Source organism: Heliangelus exortis, chromosome Z, assembly GCF_036169615.1.
Source record: "Heliangelus exortis chromosome Z, bHelExo1.hap1, whole genome shotgun sequence".
NCBI lineage: Eukaryota > Metazoa > Chordata > Aves > Apodiformes > Trochilidae > Heliangelus > Heliangelus exortis.
In genome coordinates this window covers 9,952,489-9,970,437 of record NC_092454.1, presented here as the reverse complement: position 1 = coordinate 9,970,437, position 17,949 = coordinate 9,952,489, and the positions used below count along the sequence as shown (strand labels likewise).

The following is a 17,949-nucleotide window of genomic DNA, read 5'->3' as shown; positions in this document are numbered from 1 at the left end:
ATAAACAATGCCAGTGGTGAGTGGGGCTTGCCTGCCTGCCTGGAGTACAGCTACACGGATGTGGGGCTACCAGGGCTGGTCTCCAACAGCAGAGTCCTGGCCACATGTTCTGCACAATGCCAGTTTGCAGTGGCCACTGCTGTGATGAGCCTGCCTTCCTGCTGCTCACAGCAGGACTGGGACCCTGGTCCTTCTCTGTAGCTCTGTTACCTCCATAAGGGATGCTCAGCACCACTGCCTCAGCTCTATTTCAGATTAGATCTTGGAGGTAGCAGGTGTGGACCCCTGTGAGCAGAGTACAGAGCGGGACCTATCTCCACAAGTGCATTCAGGCACAGTAAAACATTAATTCCCCACCAGCAGAGCTGTGTAACCCAGCAGCATGCCCAATGGCTGGACACTAGAAATGCATGCACACACATTCACACCTCGTTACACCTTAGGAAATTCAGCAGGAATCACACATGACACTGCAGCTCATGCATCCAGGTCAGCTCCTTAATGTGATGGTGCTGGCTCTCTTCTGCCAGCAAAGCATCTCTTGGCTAGAAGAGGTCCTCCAGGCTTCCGGCCTTGCAAGTCAGTGTTTTTCAGCATCAGTTCTGCAAACCCCTGGTGGCTTTGCAACACCCCTGAATGGGTTCACTAAGAAAAGCCCATCTACTGCCAGATGCCTTAAATCCACCAACAGGGATCTGCACTGGTGAAAGTTTTCAGGATTTGCAAGCTCAAAAACTGTGTTGAACCAGGCGTGAAGGGCAGCTCATGGCTCTGCCAGCCATGTGCATCCTGAAGTCAGGGTCCACCCCATCCATTGAGATTTTGCACCAGGAGGGGTATGTGCCTTGCCCAGGGCTGTGGGACAGGGACTCACCCTGCACACAGGTGCAATGCAGCTGTGCAAGGAAAAATTTTTAGGCCCTTACCCTTGTCTCTTGGGCAGAGATGAAGGGTGTTTCATCCTCACATTGTGAATCACTGTGACAAAGCCCCTTCCCCAACACCAGACATCCCAGTATGGCTCCAGACAGAGGAATGACTTTGCAAGGAGACTCCAGACTCCTCTGCTTTGATTAATGCCTGGTGGCAGCTGAGCCTAAATAACAATGTTTGCCAGCAAATCCTACACCAAGAGATCAACGGTCCAGATGCTGGACTAACACTGCTGTAACCCCTCCTGCCTCTGTCACTGTTGATTGCTGTGCAGTTCCACTTCTCCACCTGACTGGCCTCCCTGAAGTGCTCCTTAAAAGACAACACACATTGCTTTCCCTCTTTGCAATGAGTCTGTCACAACCCCCCCTCAATCCACCTTATTCTCCTTTTCCTTTTAATATGCCAGAATCATATTGTCCTCTCTGTGTGGATCACCTCCATTTAGGGCTGCCCAAGACTGCTTATCCTGAAAGATGCTCTCTTCACCCACAGGACAGACTGCACATCTTCCAAGGGTATTTTTCTGATTATTTTTAACTCTCCATCATCTCCCAGTAAGATTAGGAATCTGAGTATTAGTTATTTCCCTTTGCACAGATGCAGTGTCTTCCCAGAGAAATCAAACTCCACAAGGACCTTGATAAAAAAGGTCTGTTCATGTTGTGTCCTAGCATGCTCTTGAGCATGCTTCATTGTTCTACTCCCACCCTAGGAAATCCTCTCCCCAGGATGCAGAGATGATGACATTGGATCCCAAGTGTCTTGCTGTGCTCCCATTATCCAGGGCTTTGCTTGGTCATAAACATCTTATATGTGGCCTGAAGACAGCAGCAAGTGATTCACACTGTGTCCAACACTAATGATGTATGCTCAGGACCTTGACATCTCAGCTCAGGCCTTGCCTGTCATTTTGGTCCTGGGGTCTGTCACACACAGCCATGTTGACATGCTCTGGGGATGATTTGCAGAACCCTCTGCTAAGGTCAGAGGGGCTCCTGCAAGCAGTGCTTGAAGCTGCAGCACTTTACACTTTGCCCTTTCAGCCTGACCAAAGATGCGTTTTGCAGTCCCAGGACAGCCTACAGTGCAGGGCATCAGACACTGGAAACCCTTCAAAGGGGATAAATAATGACTGGCACCTTCAGTCCATGTTCAGCAGGACATATACCACTGAACTGGCTGGTGGGGACCAGGCTGCTTTGGAAATATGAGATGGCTGTCTCCATGGGATGGCCAGTTGTGACTTCCATGGCAAGACCCTTCCAAGTTTTTAGAGGCTAACTGAAGCCAAACCTCTGAAGCACTAAAGGTTTCCACTCCAACTGCCACTGTTTTTTATGAACTATTCTATTTCTAGAAGCCCTTGAAAATGCAACAATAGGCATAAAAAAACATGAGGTGTATCCCACAGATAAGGATGGCTTCCTCCCTTGACAAAAGGAGCTGAGTGTTAGGACAGGACATGATCCTTCTGCATCAGCCAGAGCTGACATGAAAAGTCCACAGCTATTGCCCATGTGCTGAGCTGTGTCTCAACTCTTTGGGTCTGAAAATTAGTGGAAATTAAATTCTGGCTTCCACCAGCACATGTGAGTCCCCAGCTGCTATGGCAATGCTTTGATTTACCAGGAGCTGTTGATAGAAGAGGCAATGAAGATTATTATTTATCCAAACTCTTCCCTCCTGCCTCTCCCTATGATCTGGGCTGCTCCAGCAGAGGCTTCAGCAAGGATTTGTCAGCAAGGACCCAGCTGGCTCACACAGATACCCCATCAGCCAAGCACTGCTCCCTGTCCCATGTTGAACCCTCTTGGCTTCCACATCAGCAGGTCCCTTGTCCTCTCCCTGCGTCACAGCAGCTTTACTGCTGCCACCAGTGAGCCTAAAGCTTTCTCCAGAGCTGAAGGCTCCCCACTGAAAGCTCTGAGTGCCTGGGTGGACTGTAAACGCCCTTCCTCCTCTTCCATTTCTTGTCAGTATGTTTAATAAAGTCAAAGAGACTACTGAGACACAGTTTTCCTTGCTGCTGGCAGAACTAATGAATCCTGTCAGGCTGTGATCCTCTCAGTGGTTTCTTCTTCTCACCACAGATATGAACTATTTCCACCACTTTTGTGGAATTGCAGACTGACTTGTCCAAAACTTGCCAGATCCAGGCTCTTAGTCTTGAGACAACTTTTTTTTTTTCCATTTTGAAACCTTTTGCAGCTTTGTAACCTGGTTTGCAGCTGATAAGAGGATTAATATTTTTCTTAGCCTGCCAGGTATTGCCCAGATTGTCTAGATTTTCTTCCAAGCTCTTGGATGCCCATGTGGGCCAGGGGAGAGATCTCCACTTTGCCCCAGAACCTTATCTTTGTTGGCTCCATTTCAAATAACTTCTTCTATTCCCAGAAAAGAAGAAATTCAGTGTAAGTGCCTCCAGGCAGACTAGCATAGCAAAACCAGGTAGCATCTTTGCAATGCTCTTTGCACATCTCCAGACTTCAGTCGCTTGCAAAGAAGAGCAGGTCTTCCAAGCCCTGTGACACTGAGCTGTGCTCCCCCTCCCCTAAGCATCAGTCTTTCTATTTTTCTTCCTGTCCTTTTCTCTTCCCCACCTGCACTTTAAGAGCATCTGACAGCACTCTGCACAACAGGACACCAATCTCAAGCTGACCTGCAGCTCTTTTCCAAGCACAGCCCCTAGGTGAGTGCTGAGAGCTCTCTGCTCCCTGTCTGATAGACACAAGCCTACCTGTTCTCCCACAGTGCTCCTCAGCAAGACAGGTCACCTTGCTCTGTGCTCCCACAGCTTGCTGCCATGAAAAATTACTGGATTGTGCATGGAAATCAACTCTCTCTATTTCCCAGAGCCCAGGCAGGAGAAGTGAGGCTGGGATGTGTTCCCCTTGGGGCTATCCTGGACCACCAGCCAGACCCCTGGAGGATGCTTGGCTCTGGGATCTCCAGGGCAATGAGAGAGTGGTCAAGGAAGCACAGGCACTAAAAATAGGCTGTCTGTGGTAGGGGCTGACCACATTTATTAGCAAGCCTGTGCTCTGGATGACCACAAGGTCAGCCTCAGAGTGCTTGGCCATAATTCACTCTGTGTCTGGGCAGGAAATCTACTTCAGCTCAGAGGGACGTCCAGTAATAGAAAGAGATGTTCCAGGACCTGGGGCTATTTTTGCTGTTTTCTTTTACTTTGCAGGCAGTTTCAGGAGATGCATCTTGTGCTGGGAGAATTTAAAAAAAATAAAAAAGCACCAGGCTCAGTGGGACAGAGAGTGGGGTAGGAAGGAAACAGGGAGATGGAAGTTTGTGATTGTTTGGGTCTGGGGTTCTTCTCATCAGACAGACTCACCTTTACCACATAGGGCAGGGAAGCAGCAGAGAGAGATAAGAGCAGCAAGGGGAATACCCGACCTTTATGGGCTCTTAAATGCCCTGAAAACATGCAGCAGAGTTTAGTGGGTTGCAGCTGGGGTGAGCTGCTGTCCCTGCTGCCCCCCTGCAACTGTAGGCTGGCAGGGAAGTTGAGGATGCAACTGGACAACCACCATGGCAATGAATGTCCAAGTGTGGCAGGGATGGACCATCCTTACAAAAGGCATCTGGGGGACATAAGGATTCTGCAACCTAAGTTACATCCAGGCTGTTCCTCTGGACAGAATGGAGTGGGCTGGTGGATCAGCCCCCAGCTGATGCAGCAACGCTACTGGTATGATGCTGGTCCCCAGCAGATGGCTGTGAGCTGGGGCTACTTGAGCCCTGGGAAGTATTTAGCAAGCCACAGGAAGCAAACAGTGGACACATACCCTAGCACAGGAACCTTTAGAATGATTCAAGCAGGCTCCCTCTGGTGAAGAAGCTTGAATCCTAAATGCTGCACATATGGCACTGTGTGTCCATGTCCTTGTGAGTCAGGTTGACTCATCCACCAGGCACACAAATTACCTATAAAACTGAGGTGATTCCTGGGGTGTCCAGAAGTGCTGCTTTGACAGAGATGCTACCATCCTGTGGTGTCCACACCTTTGGCAATACCCTCCCCAAAGCCCTGGTGTTTGTGTCTTTTCCCTCTTGCAGCTCCAAAGCAGGAGTACTGACTCATGACATGGCCTGGGGCTGAGGTGTTCCAGGCACAGCTGGCTCCTTCAGATGATGTGAACTCCACCATGACCTAAGCCCAGTCAGCCTGAGGACAGGCTGAGCTAAGCCCCGTGACTTTGGCTGTGCTGAGTAAAGCCTGATCACATCCTTCCAATACCCAGACACATCCTGTTATTGACCCACCACCATGCTTCAGTTCTGTCCCTCCAAACTCTCCGTGAAGCAAATCTGAAGAGCATTTTGGCTTCAAGGAGGCTTTCAAAAAGCAAGGCATGCAGGGACTGGTGCACCAAACCTTGCTTCCTAAGCTGAGAGAAGTCCTCTAAATGCTCCAAAACCAGCTCCCAGGTTGAAGAGGGATGCAGTTTAGAGCAAGGCTGGTGTTTCACCCAGCTGTGTACTGAAAGCATCCAGAGTTATAACAGAATGGATTAAAACATGTAATTGCTAATGGGGAATTAATTGCTAATGGGGAATAATTATTGCAGGAGGGTGTTCCATGTAGGCCCTCAGGGATCTGTTCTTGGCCCATGGCTAATAACTCAGTTTATCAATTATCTTGAAGGCAACATAAAACTGTTGCTGGAAAACTTTGCCAGCAGCAAAAAGCCTGATGTATATAATGGAAAGGATGAGCCCATCACATGCAGAGCTCTGGAGCTGTTAATATACTATACTTCCCTGGGCAAGAGCATGTGCTTTTTACAGCTAAACATAAACTGTATATCTATCTCCAGCAGAGGAATGTAGGTCAGACTCAGAAAGCAAGGCTGCATTCTGAGGAGGTCAGTGCCCATAGTGCCTTGGCAGGAGACACGCACAGGTGAAGTGCCAGTGTGCTGGGATGACAGCAAAACTGCTGGGATGAGAGCAAAACTTGGCCTGAGATAAAAGGCAGTGTCATAAGTAGTGGGAAGGTGCTATGTAATAAGAAGACAGTTTTCTCCTGCGCTGGCCCCAGCCTGAGCATGAGGAGCCTCTGTGTGAAGGATGCACCAGCTCCAGCCTCCTGGTTGGACACTTGGTGCACACACGTGGTCCCTCTGACCTTGCCTCCCCCCAGCGAGTACCCGCACCCAGGCAATTACAAAAATATCAAAGCACTCTTTTGCACACACATCTGGCCCTGGGGAAAACAAAAAAAAAACCCTGACAGATGTTACTGATGTCGTTTAGTGCATGACTGAAAGGTGCTTCAGTAGTGCCTGGTGAGGAGTGGAGAGGAGAGGAGCAAGGAAGGAAGAAAGAAGAAAGAAGAAAGAGGAAAGAGGAAAGAGAAAAGAGAGTGGACCTTCTGTAAGTCTGGTGGGAGAGACTACTGCTGCAGTGCTGCCTTAGGTCAGACAGGTATCTTCCCTGTGCACCCGTGGGCACAAGAAGAAGCCTGGTGACCCAGGTAGCCCATCTCATCACCTGAATCCAGGCATTTTATCCAAACAACATCTGCACAACAACCAAAACCCACTGATGCCTCCAAACAAACCACTTGTTTCTGCAGGTGTTTGCAAACCATCTCCTACACAGAAGACTCAAATAACACTCCCCAAAGCAAAGCAACTTAGTTTAATTATGCCAGGCGTGTGCCCTAGGGACTTGTATGGGCTGATTGATGCAGGAGGAGGGAGGGTCTGGAAGGAGCTGGTTGCATCCCTGACAGACAGCAGAAGCCATAAGGAGAAGGTTGGACAATGCAGGGAGGGGAGAGAGGGACATAGCTACAGTCGGTTTCTCTTCGAAAAGCCAATTTGCATGGCTTTGCTGTGCATTTTGAAGGCTGTTTATCGGTCTGGGCTTTGTCTTAGCTGAAATGTGGGCAGCATTTCTAACGAGGAGTATGCAAACTGGAGCTCCCTGGAGGCTTTGCAGCAGAACCGATTGCGAAAGATTAGCGCCAGGGCTTAAGAGACCAAGAGAGAAGTGAAAGTAATGAAACAAAATCTCTTTCTTTTCCTCAGCTGAGGAATGATGAAGGCTAATTGCTTGTTGCTGGTGTGAAAGAAAGAAGATAGCAGCTTCTGTACCCATCAATAAATTAAGTCCAGCATGTGGCATCTGAAACACATTCATTTCCAAAGACATTTATCTCTTTGTCTCCTCTCCTGGGTGAAAACATAACTATTGTTTAAACATGAGTTAATTCAGCAAGGTGAGAATCAATAAAGCAGAATGACTCCTCTCTTAAAAGCAGAGAAATCTCAATCTCAGATAGATGTGGCTGTACCTGTGGCAGAACTGACGGATGGGGAAGATGTTTTGGTTGTGGCAGGAACCAGGGGAAGCAGAGCTCCTTCTTCCCAGCACTGTTGTAGCCCTTGAGTCTATTTGGAGCAGCTAAATGCAGCCATGGGCAGTCATGGCAATGAACAGAAAGAGAAATCACCCATGTACGTATTCTTTATGGCCTGACATGAGTTTAGGCACCTCCACATGGACATGTTTCCCAGATGAGGCGCTTTGGCAAAGCCTCAGGGCTTATGCTGTGGCTTCTCCCTTTCCTCTGAGAGTTCCCAAGTCCTGCTATGAAGAGGGTCTCTGCATGGCAGGGACCCCCACCAGCACTGCTCTCCCACAAGAAAGACCCCAGCCAACCAAAAGTGGGAGGGTTGCAGCAGGCAGCGTTACTTCTGTGCTCTGCTGAGTTTCCCCCACCACCTTCTTTTGCTCCTAAATAAATCGTCAGCAACCACTGCCCGGAGGAGGAAACACGGGAATGAAAGCTGAGCTGCCTGCCATACAGGGAGGGCACCGGACTCTGCTGCATGGTCTCCAGACAGTTCTGCCTCCTCTTTTCTCCTGTTTCTTCTTGCATCTCCTGTCCCATCCCTCTGAGCTGGCTTCGAGCTCGGGAGATGGGGACAGCCCCCAGCTGCTTGGGGCCATGCCCATCACTGGAGGCAGGCTGATGCCCACCCAGCAGCCCCACCTGAAGCTGGTTTATTTACTTTCAGTGCTTCCCCACACACTGGGAAGAGACAGCCCCAGACGACCTGCTCAGCGAGTCTGCCAGGAGAGTGAAACACCACCCTACACCAACCTACCCCGTCAAACCTCATCTCTTTTCATCCCACCTTCTAATTTTATTCAGTGCACCCTGCTTTCTTTCTTTCTTTCTTTCTTTCTTTCTTTCTTTCTTTCTTTCTTTCTTTCTTTCTTTCTTTCTTTCTTTCTTTCTTTCTTTCTTTCTTTCTTTCTTTCTTTCTTTCTTTCTTTCTTTCTTTCTTTCTTTCTTTCTTTCTTTCTTTCTTTCTTTCTTTCTTTCTTTCTTTCTTTCTTTCTTTCTCTCTTTCTTTCTCTCTTTCTCTCTTTCTCTCTCTTCTCTCTTTCTCTCTTTCTCTCTTTCTCTCTTTCTCTCTTTCTCTCTTTCTCTCTTTCTCTCTTTCTCTCTCTTTCTCTTTCTTTCTCTCTTTTTTTCTCTCTTTTATTTCTCTCTTTTTTTTTTTTTTTTCTTTTTTCCTTTTTTTTCCATTTTTTTTTTTTTGTTTGTTTGTTTATTTGGTTAGTTGGTTGGGGGTTTTTTTTGGTTTTTCTTTGTTTTGTTTTGTTTTGTTTTGTTTTGTTTTTTTAAATTCAGGAGCATTGCCGTGGCCATGGGAAACCACCCCGAGCAGCTGCCCCGGCAGGGCTGGGGAAGGAGGAGGGTTCAGTGCAGCGGCAGCAGCGATCTCACGCACCCACCCACCCCAGGGATGCCTCTGGAGCTTTACAGAGCCACCTGGTGCCAGGAGCTGGGCCACAACGGGTTGGTTGGTTTAAAACCAGCAGAAGGATTATCTGTGAGCACATCGTGCCACCACCAGCTGCCAGCAGCATTCAGAAGCACCTATGGCTGCCCCATAACACCAGAACCCATGGTAAGGTGGGCTGGAAGAAATCCCCGTTCAATGGCTTGTGCTATTCCGGGGGTGATGGCCCAACCTGAGAAACCAGGAATGTTTCTCCTGGGGGGTGGCATCCCCTGCCTGCAGCCAAGCATCCTGCCCTATCCCCATGTCCCTCCAGTGGAGCTGACACAAGGGTCTGTGCCATGTCCCACCCTGAAACAGCCACTTTCGCTGTCCCCTTCCCCTCCCCACTGCAGGACAGCCAAAACCCATTACCCAGCACAGGAGTGTCACCCTCCAAGCATGCCAACAAGGGCTGTCCTGAGCCATAACTCTTTTTCCACTGCAGAGCACCCACCTCTATGGGTAGGTAAAAGTGATGGTGCCCAGTGGCTTGGTGCATGTGCAACCTGCCACAGATGCAAAGCAAGGGAGCTCTGCAGCAAGTGGGAGGGAGGGCACACAACTCTGCTGACCTCTGAGCCCCTCCACTCCCTGCCCAGCTATGGGGAGCTCTTTCCTCCCAGAGAAATGGAGCTTTTGCTCTCCCACCTCCAAGCAGAAGGACCGTAGTTGAGCAGAAGAGGGGTTAACACACGAGCAGCCTCACCTCTGCTGAGCCCCGATGCTGCTTTTATTAATTCATGTGGCACTTTGGAGGATGCTCCAGTAATCACCAGGGTGCACGTGAGAGCCAGGAGTGGGTGGCTGGCCTCCCTGCACCGTGCTCATGCTCACTTAACAGCTTGTCACATCCTCCTCACTCAAGTATTCAGTGCTAATGCATCTCTTAAAGTGCTTCATGAGCTATTAAAGTCGAGTGTGCCTCAAGTGCATGATAAATGGACTCTATGCCAGCGTCTTCCCCCCCGCCGGCTCCACCCAGTCCCTGCCACTAGTGGGATTAATCCATCTGCCCACCACATTCCCACCGTGCTTTCCCAGCCTGAGGGCTTGGCTGGTGAGAGATGAGCCTGGGGGTTGGCTGGTAAGGGGAGGCTGCAGCTGGGCATGGGGTGAGCTCTGAGGAAATGGGGGGGGGGGAGGATGGAGGATGCCTCTCTTGGGTCTGCAATGGGGGAGGTGCTCCTCGACCTCACCTGCATGTGTGCAGCCTCTCCAAGCCAGGCATGGCAGGGTGGACAGAAGACCTGTTGCTCTGAAGGCCCTCCCCAGAGCACCACCTCTGTGTTTCAGAGAGCTGCCCAGGAGGGACACATGGTGTCTCTGGGGAATGAATTGTGGACAGTCCTGGAACTGCCCCTCTAGTCTTCCTCTGGCTCTTATAACCAATTTCTGCTGCTGTCCCCCTCTCCTTTTTACATTCCCTAGCACAGAGCAGTCTCTCTGGCTCCTGCAGGTGGGACAGCCCTGTCCCTCTCCATGCACCCCCTTCAGATGCTGTTGAACCACTTAAGTCTCATCAGCTTTGATTTGGATGCCCCAAACAGCTTCGTTATGATGCAAACAGGCCAGGAAAAGAGGAGAGGCACCAAGACCCGGAGGCTATGTTGCCAAATCCCTGAATCCTGTTGGGTCATGGAGCAGAAGGTGACTATCACCTGCCCAGGGTTCTTGCTAGGACTGTGCTCTCTGTTCCACAATTGCTGCCAGTGGCAAAATATGTGACCCTGCTGGTCAAAATATGGGACCCTGGCATTTGTTTCTCTGTCTAGACAACATGTTTCAAGTGTGCGCACCCCTGAATTAGCTGACACTTTTTTGTTTTGTGCATATCACTGACAGACAGATCTGGATTGCTGCCCTTGCAACATGGAAGGGAGCAGCATGGTGAACCCAGAGGATTCTCTGGCATCCTTGACACTGGGTCCTTCAAGGCATCCTAACCAGCAGTCCTGAAAGCACAGCGGGACCCAGTGGCATTTCTTTGCAGAAAGCATCACAAACTGTAAGCAACACACAGCTCTGCACCCAAATGTTTCAAGCAGGTGCCCTGGGAAGGTGCTGGAAATGCTCCTCCAGCACCACTCAGCAAGCTCCCTCTGTGTCTGGAGAGTGGATGTCCCCACATAAAGGGGACAAGCCACTGAACCCCAGCTGCTTTGTTTCTAAGCAAGGAAAGCTGTCAGCTTCCAGAAATGTGAACCCACCCAGACGTATTTGGGGGAGCTCAGTGGTGTGCTCTGTCTGGCTTTGTCAGTCCTGCAGAGCTTATGAATGCACAGATGTCCTTACCAGACTTAATCAGAAAATTTCTTCTCTACAGTCAACTGAAAGCAACTTCAGCCAGGCTGACTGCCAGGAAAACCAGTGAATTTTGGAGGTCCTCCATTTTTTCCCACTTTTGCAGGCTGCCTTAGGTGACCCCACAGTCAGACCCAACCCATCACCCTGTAGCCTTCCTGCTCCTGCCTGGACCCAGGATCAGTGGTGTTTCTAAAACTTCATTTCTCCAAAGCCATCACTAAGGTAATCCCCAAATCCTCAGCTAACCTAGAAAAGCAGGAGCTAGTGGTGGGCACAGGTAGGTGGTGTCAGTGGGGACAAAGTCACCCCAAGGAGGTGAAAGCAGGGTGAGGCACCTATAATGATCATGGGGTAGCGTGCTGGGGCTTGGGGCTGCCAGGCTGCCACTTCTTCCCCATCCCTTCATGGGCAGGTTGCACAGGGCAGTGTGGAGAAAAGGAGGATGAAGGGATGGGAAGTAGTACCCTGGCTATAGAGGCACCCTGGGACATGCTGGAGGTGGAGAGGGTGAAGGGGAAAACATTGAGAAATGCAGTGTCAGGCAAATCTGGAGAGTACACTCAGCTTGCCCCAGGAAAGAGGCCAGAGGAGTGGCACCCACACTTTTTGGGACCCCCCAATGTAGAAGAGGTGGGAAGAGACTTACCCTGCTGGCTGTGTCTCTGAGCATAAACCACGACCACCGCGGCGAGCACCACGCAGCAGGCTGATAGGACAGAGTTAGCCATCTGTGGAAGCAAACACAGGCAGGAGCAGTCAGGGTTTGTACCCAAGAGACCTCACAAGCAGAGTGCCAAGAGCCAGCTCCTCCTGGGCAGCCAAAGGGTGTGATGGGAAAGCAAAGAGATGGCAACGAAGCGAGACTTCATCTCATCTATGGGGGAGTTTGCTGCAAAATGAGGCGTTTTGCACCAGCATGTTTCACTGCTCAATGGCCTGTGGCACTTTTCCATGGGAGCTGCCAGCACAACCAGGTGCCTGGAGGCAATGATATGCCTTGCACAAATGCTGTGTTTTCCTCGTCTCAGTTCCAGCCTTTCACTTTAGAAAGTCAAACTCTAGTGATGGGCTCTCCTTTGCAGCTGCAGCATCACCCTAGCAGTAGACATTGCTTGCAAGTGGGCTGCAGAGGTTCTTTTTAAGAGATGGGAGCACACTCAGGCACTTCTCAGCAGCAGCCAGTGTTCCTCAGGATGTGGAAAATGCCTGTCTGCAGCACAGGCAGCTGCTGCTGCTGCTCTGGTGTGGCCCTTCCTGGCCCTAGTGCTTAGGCACTGTGCTTTTTGCCAGCCCAGTGCTACAGTAGAAGCAGCATTTCTGGGTATGCCAAGGACAGCATAATCCTCATTGGTGTTTCTGTAGTGACCAACATGTGCTGTGTGCTGCCTCAGCCACCTGCCACCAACACCCTGATGGGCCATGGTTGGCCCCCATCTCCCTGAGTTGTGAGAGGAGCAGAGGCTGCTCCATCCCAGTGTCATTCCATGAGCATGACGATGCTGGGGTGCAGAGGGGAGGACAGCTTTGAAGGCAGGGGCTTGGAGGCGTGCTGGGCTTAAGGGAACATCCTCCTTGCACCAACAAACCTCCCCAGAACTAGACAAATGGCAGCAGCTATGGGAAGTATGCCCTGCACAGCCCTGCCAGGCTTGGAGATGCTCAAGCTCTCCTCTTCTTCTATCCAGGACTGGCAGAGGAAACTGGATCTGGGAGGTTGCTGCTGGGGACAGCAATGGGGATGCTGGCCCACCCACCAAGAGGTAAACAGCACCATGCCTGAAAAGCAAATTACACCTTCAAAACCATTGAAACCTCTCTAATCTCCAGCACTGTATCAGTAACACACGGAGGATTGCTTTTTAATCTAGAACGTGAGTATGGGCTCATTAGCCAGATGGCATCCATTTAAACCTAAATAAACAGGGAGAGATATCAGCCAGAGAAAAAAAAACAAACCACCAAAACATATTCCACTACCCAACATGGCCTGTGCAGGAGCCCAGATGGCCCCAGGTTTGGAGAAGGACACAAGCCTTTACATGGCTGGAGGGGTGGGCAAGCAAGCCCAGGAAGGATGTAATGATCAGATTTTGGGGTGCAGCTTGGTCTGAAATGCATCTCAGGGGCAGAGATGCTGGAGGCACAGGGGCCCTGAAAACAGGGAGTCAGGAGACAGGCAGAAATGAGACTCATGGCCTCACTGAGGAATTTCCATCACTGGGTTTGGGCAGTGAGGGCTGGTTGTGAGAGTCAGCCCTGGTACATTTGTGCTGGCAGAGCACATCATACCAGCCCCAGAGCCTGCTCCCAGCCCTCCTAGGTCACCTTCAGCAAAGGGGTATCGCCACCTCCCTGTGCCTCAGTTTCCCTGCCTGTAAAACAGAGCTTATGAAGGTGACCTTCCCTTGAAAGCTCTGGGGGAAGAGTACTATGAGCTAATTACTACATCGTTATCATTCACTCTGCCTCTTCTCTTCTGTTCCTCTTTTCCCTGTGCTCTCTGCTCTTCATCCTGTTTGTCCCCATCGTGCCTGCAGTGCAGGTCCCTTGCTGCCACCCTGCCTGCATGCTGGCTGCCATTGTAAGTGGCAGGTTATGGACCAGATGATGGCCTGAACCCAAAGCAGATGACAGTGCCACATCTTGGGGCAGTGCTGACACGCAGGGCCACGAGCAGCTTGGGAGCTGTCCCTGCCGACCCAAATTCACTTTTTGCTGAATATTTCCCCCCTACAGCCCTGGAAGTTGGTGGGTGGCAGCAGGGATTGAATTGCATGAGGGAGGGAGCCCCTGCAGCACTGCAGCCCAGGTATCCCTGGGCAGCACAGCCATCCCATCTCTGGGAACAGTGGCAATCAGACGATGCAGGACAGGAGACCCTCCAGCCCTCCCAGCAATTAGCCATCTCTTTGAAGATGTAGGTGTAAATATCATCACCAAACATCACGCTCTACCTCATGGTCCTACAAGGGAGCAAAGCCACTCACTCTTTCCTGCTGCTCCTGATCTCAGCAGTCAGTAAAATAATTGCTGCTCCTCCTGCCCACCTCCCTCATGTGAGGCAAGACTCATGCAGAGACAAGCACCAGAGTTATGTGGCAAGGAATGATTCCTGCCCCAAAGCACTGGCAGTCTCAAGGGTGATGATGTTTGGTTACAGGTGGAAAACCAGAGACAGAGGAGGGACCAGGTCAAGGTACCCAGGGACTCTCTGGCATGGCCAGGACATAGGCAGGAGCTACCAGCGCCAGCACAAACTTCTCACTGCTTGGCTACCTTCACCCTCCAAAACCTCATTTCTTTTTGGACAAGGACCCTGCCCCAAGGCAGGAGCTGGAATTATTTCAGTGTGAAAAATCTAGCCAGAAAACCAAGTTTTTCTCACTTGAATCACAATTTCCCATGCAGTATTTTCTTTGTTTGCTTGCTTTGCCCAAAGCCGTGTTGATTATTTTCCTTTTTTCCAAGCACATAACAAAAACCTCCACAACTTCTGCAGATGCCTCTAATGCAAATTTCCATTTGCTGCATTGGCTCATTTAATGTTTTCTCCATGAGAAGCCAGCACTCTGGCATGGGGGTGCATGGGCCAGCAAGCAGCAGCTCACCAGCCATGCAGCTCCCAGGGCTGTGTCCCCACTCCTTCAGGCACCAGTTGAAAGGTGACAGTGGGGAACTGCATTTAATACACAGAAGACTCAATCTTTTGTTGAAGAGGCTGGACAATATTTGCTTTTTCCCCTGTCCTGAATAATTCCTTGGTGGCAGAGAGGAAAAAGAAGTCTAAGCAGGAGCAAGGGGAGGTGAGAAGACTCGAGATGTGCTGGCCAAGCACTTCTGGAGCTGGAGCCACATCCAGTAGCCTTCCTTCCTTGCTGTTCCTATCTTCTTGTGTTGGGAGAGAACAACTTGTCAGTCCTTCCTTGCTTTGTCTTCTGCATCAAAGACAATGGGACATCTTAGAATTAAACAACTCAAGGTGGATATGAACATGATCTTCTCTGGCAGCTCTTGGTCTAAACCAAATACATTTCCAGCCCCGTTTTTCCTCAGTTGGATCAGGCTACATGTAAGCAGGATCTGTGGCCAGATCTACGTGCAGGTAAGCCCATAGGCTGTCCCTGCACGCAGGATTGAAGGGCCACACAACAACGTGATGTTAGCTGCTGTGGCATGGTAAGGTAAGGACAGGGGTGAGGACAGTCTGGAGATGGGCAGCAAGACCAAAGAGGTATCTACAGATCCAAGTGGAAAGTAAGATGCCACCATCTGCTGAGGAGTCTCAGTGTCCTCTTCTGAGCACAGAGGGAGGTGGATCCTTTTAGAGGGAGACTGAGATGCTTGCTGACAACGTGGTACTACCAGGTGAGAGCTATCTAGAAATGGCAGCTCAGGGCAGGCTGTCCCTGGCTGGTGAGGGACATGGGCTGCATCCAAGCCTCCCCCTACAGCAACTATCACCTACAGCAACAACAAATAAGTAAGACTCCATTCTGGAAGGGAGGGTTCCTGGAAAAAAAAAACAACAAAAAAACAAAAACCCAACAACAACAAAAGATACTTTCAAAACCTAGCGGTTTTTCACAACGTTTCTGTTGGCCAATTCCCCACCAGCTGCTGTTACAGGGCCTGAAGTTGTTACCTGGGGGAGTAAAACTCTCTGTTAATTTGTTTCTTCTTCATCAGCCCTGCTGAGAGGCTTCCAAAGGAGCCCTGCAGAGCCTGCCCTGCATACCCTGACTGCAGGCACTACAGTACACCTGTACTTCAGGCATAGACAGCACTGTACACCTGTACCACAGATGCTGACTGTAGACACAGTGGCACATCCATCCTGAGAAAGAGGTCACAGCCTGCGTGTGGCTGTATTCCCACTGCAGTGTCCCTGTGCTGGAGGCACCCACATCAGACATCCCCTGGTCCCCAGCCCCACAGGAACACCCTTACCAAAGCCACCTTGAGTGCTCAGCTTGCCCAGAGACCCTGCCACAGCCTTCCCCCAGCTCCAGGGACCTGGGGTTCCTCCAGGGAGATGCCACCTCTCCTGCAAGGCAGCACAACTGCTGGGACCGGTGGTGAGGTGGAGCAGTGGGCAGGACACCCTTCATCCCTGCTTCCTGCTCGTGGGCAGCCCTGGGAGCAGCCCTTGGGCACCCAGAATCACTGGGTGCCATCTTCTCCCTGGCAGCAAGGCGAGGGGAAGAAGAAATAGCTGTTGATCGGTGTATGCCCTAAAACCTCCTGGCCTCACGATGCCCCATCTGTGCCCCCATCACTTTGCTACATAAGAGGAGGAGAGAAAAGAGGGGCTTTGTCATCTCCCTAGGATGTGCTGTCAGAAAGCCTTAACCTGCAGAGCCAGAGCCCCTGCTGCTTGAAAGGCCTTCTTAAATCTAATTTAGCCCCCCCACTGTCAACAGGGCAATTAGCACTGACCCCCCGGAGCATGAGCACCACAGGGGTGACTGGGGACAGATGAAATTAATTCACTCGTGGCTCTTGCAGGCTGCAACTTTCCTCCTTCCACCTCCTCCCTTTCCAGAGATGCCAACTGAGAGGATACTCTGGAGGAAGGAGCCCCACACAGCAGAGTCCCCCCATGACTGTGCCTCTGCTGGTCCAGCAAGTGCTGCAGACCCCTGGAAGGCTCTACAGACCCTTCTGCCCTCATGGTCTAGGAGAGATGGACAGAAGGTGGAGGGATGGCCCTCAAAAAATTTCACAGCTGCTTTGGTTAAAGACCCCTGAAGGTAGCCAGGCTTGCAGGGCTCTTGGCTCCAGGGCATATGACATAGCCAGGAGCTGCTCCATCCATGGGTGTTGATGGTAGGATGTCTCAGTGAAAAAAGCAGTGACCAAAGCTGCTCCATATGCCCATGGGGATGAGGCAAGAGGCTCTCCTGGAGAGAGCAACAGCCCATCTGAAATCAGAGCTGCTTCCCAGGAGGTACTGCAGGGCACCAGCAGGAGCTGGGATGGTTAGCAGAGGAACAAGCAACCCATGTAATGTCTCAGGCTGTTTGGGAACCTTCCTGACCAGCAAGCTGCCTCCCAACACAGGTAATTTCTTGCTCATGTAGACCACAGTGATGTTTTCTTGCTGGGTCTGGAGGATCTGGGAAGACCAGCAGGACCCTGAGATCAACCAGGAGCAAGGTCCTCATGGTGCAGCTGCAGGGGCTCAGGTATTTATCCTCCAGGACCAAGATGGTCTCCCTCTCCTCTCCTCTCCTCTCCTCTCCTCTCCTCTCCTCTCCTCTCCTCTCCTCTCCTCTCCTCTCCTCTCCTCTCCTCTCCTCTCCTCTCCTCTCCTCTCCTCTCCTCTCCTCTCCTCTCCTCTCCCCCCACGCCTTCCAGCTCCTCCAAATTGACCAAGCAAACCCTAAGGCATCGGGGCACTGCAGCCCACAAGCTCTCCCTGGCAGGACAAGGAACACATGCAAGGGTGCTATGGTATGCCTCCTACATGGCCCAAGGACAGGCAGTGTCCATTCCATCCTCCCTCTGTGGGCCATGTCAGGAGAGAATCATTCAGGTGGATCCCTGGGAACTTCTCCAGCAACCCTGCCTACTACAGCCTCGGGTGCCATGGCCATCATGGGGCAATGCTGCTGCTGCTGTTGGTCCCCTCTCCCTGCTCAGGCCCTTGAAGAGGGGCATTTCCCACAGCCCACACCTGTCCTCACAACCAGCATCACATTAACTAACCCTTCTGCAAGTGGAAGGCAGCAATCCAAGCCCAGCCATCTGCTTCAGTGGTGATAAAAGCCAGTGCAAAGCACGGCATACTAATAAGCATCACACATCTTGGAAACTGGCATCAGGAGAAAGCACGTCAGGGCTGGAGGGGACCTGAATCCCCATGGTGGAGGTTGCAGAGAAACACTGC

At 51.0% G+C, this 17,949-nt stretch overlaps 1 protein-coding gene across 2 annotated transcripts in view; it reads right to left on the bottom strand.

Moving 5' to 3' along the window:
* The window catches only part of CNTFR (ciliary neurotrophic factor receptor), a 209,465-nt gene that overhangs the window by 74,199 nt on the left and 117,317 nt on the right, over positions 1 to 17,949 (bottom strand). For both annotated transcript variants that reach the window (XM_071730239.1, XM_071730240.1), the window contains exon 3: positions 11,707 to 11,788. In XM_071730239.1, the coding sequence (XP_071586340.1) occupies positions 11,707 to 11,788 (82 nt within the window). The remainder of the gene's footprint in view (positions 1 to 11,706; positions 11,789 to 17,949) is intronic.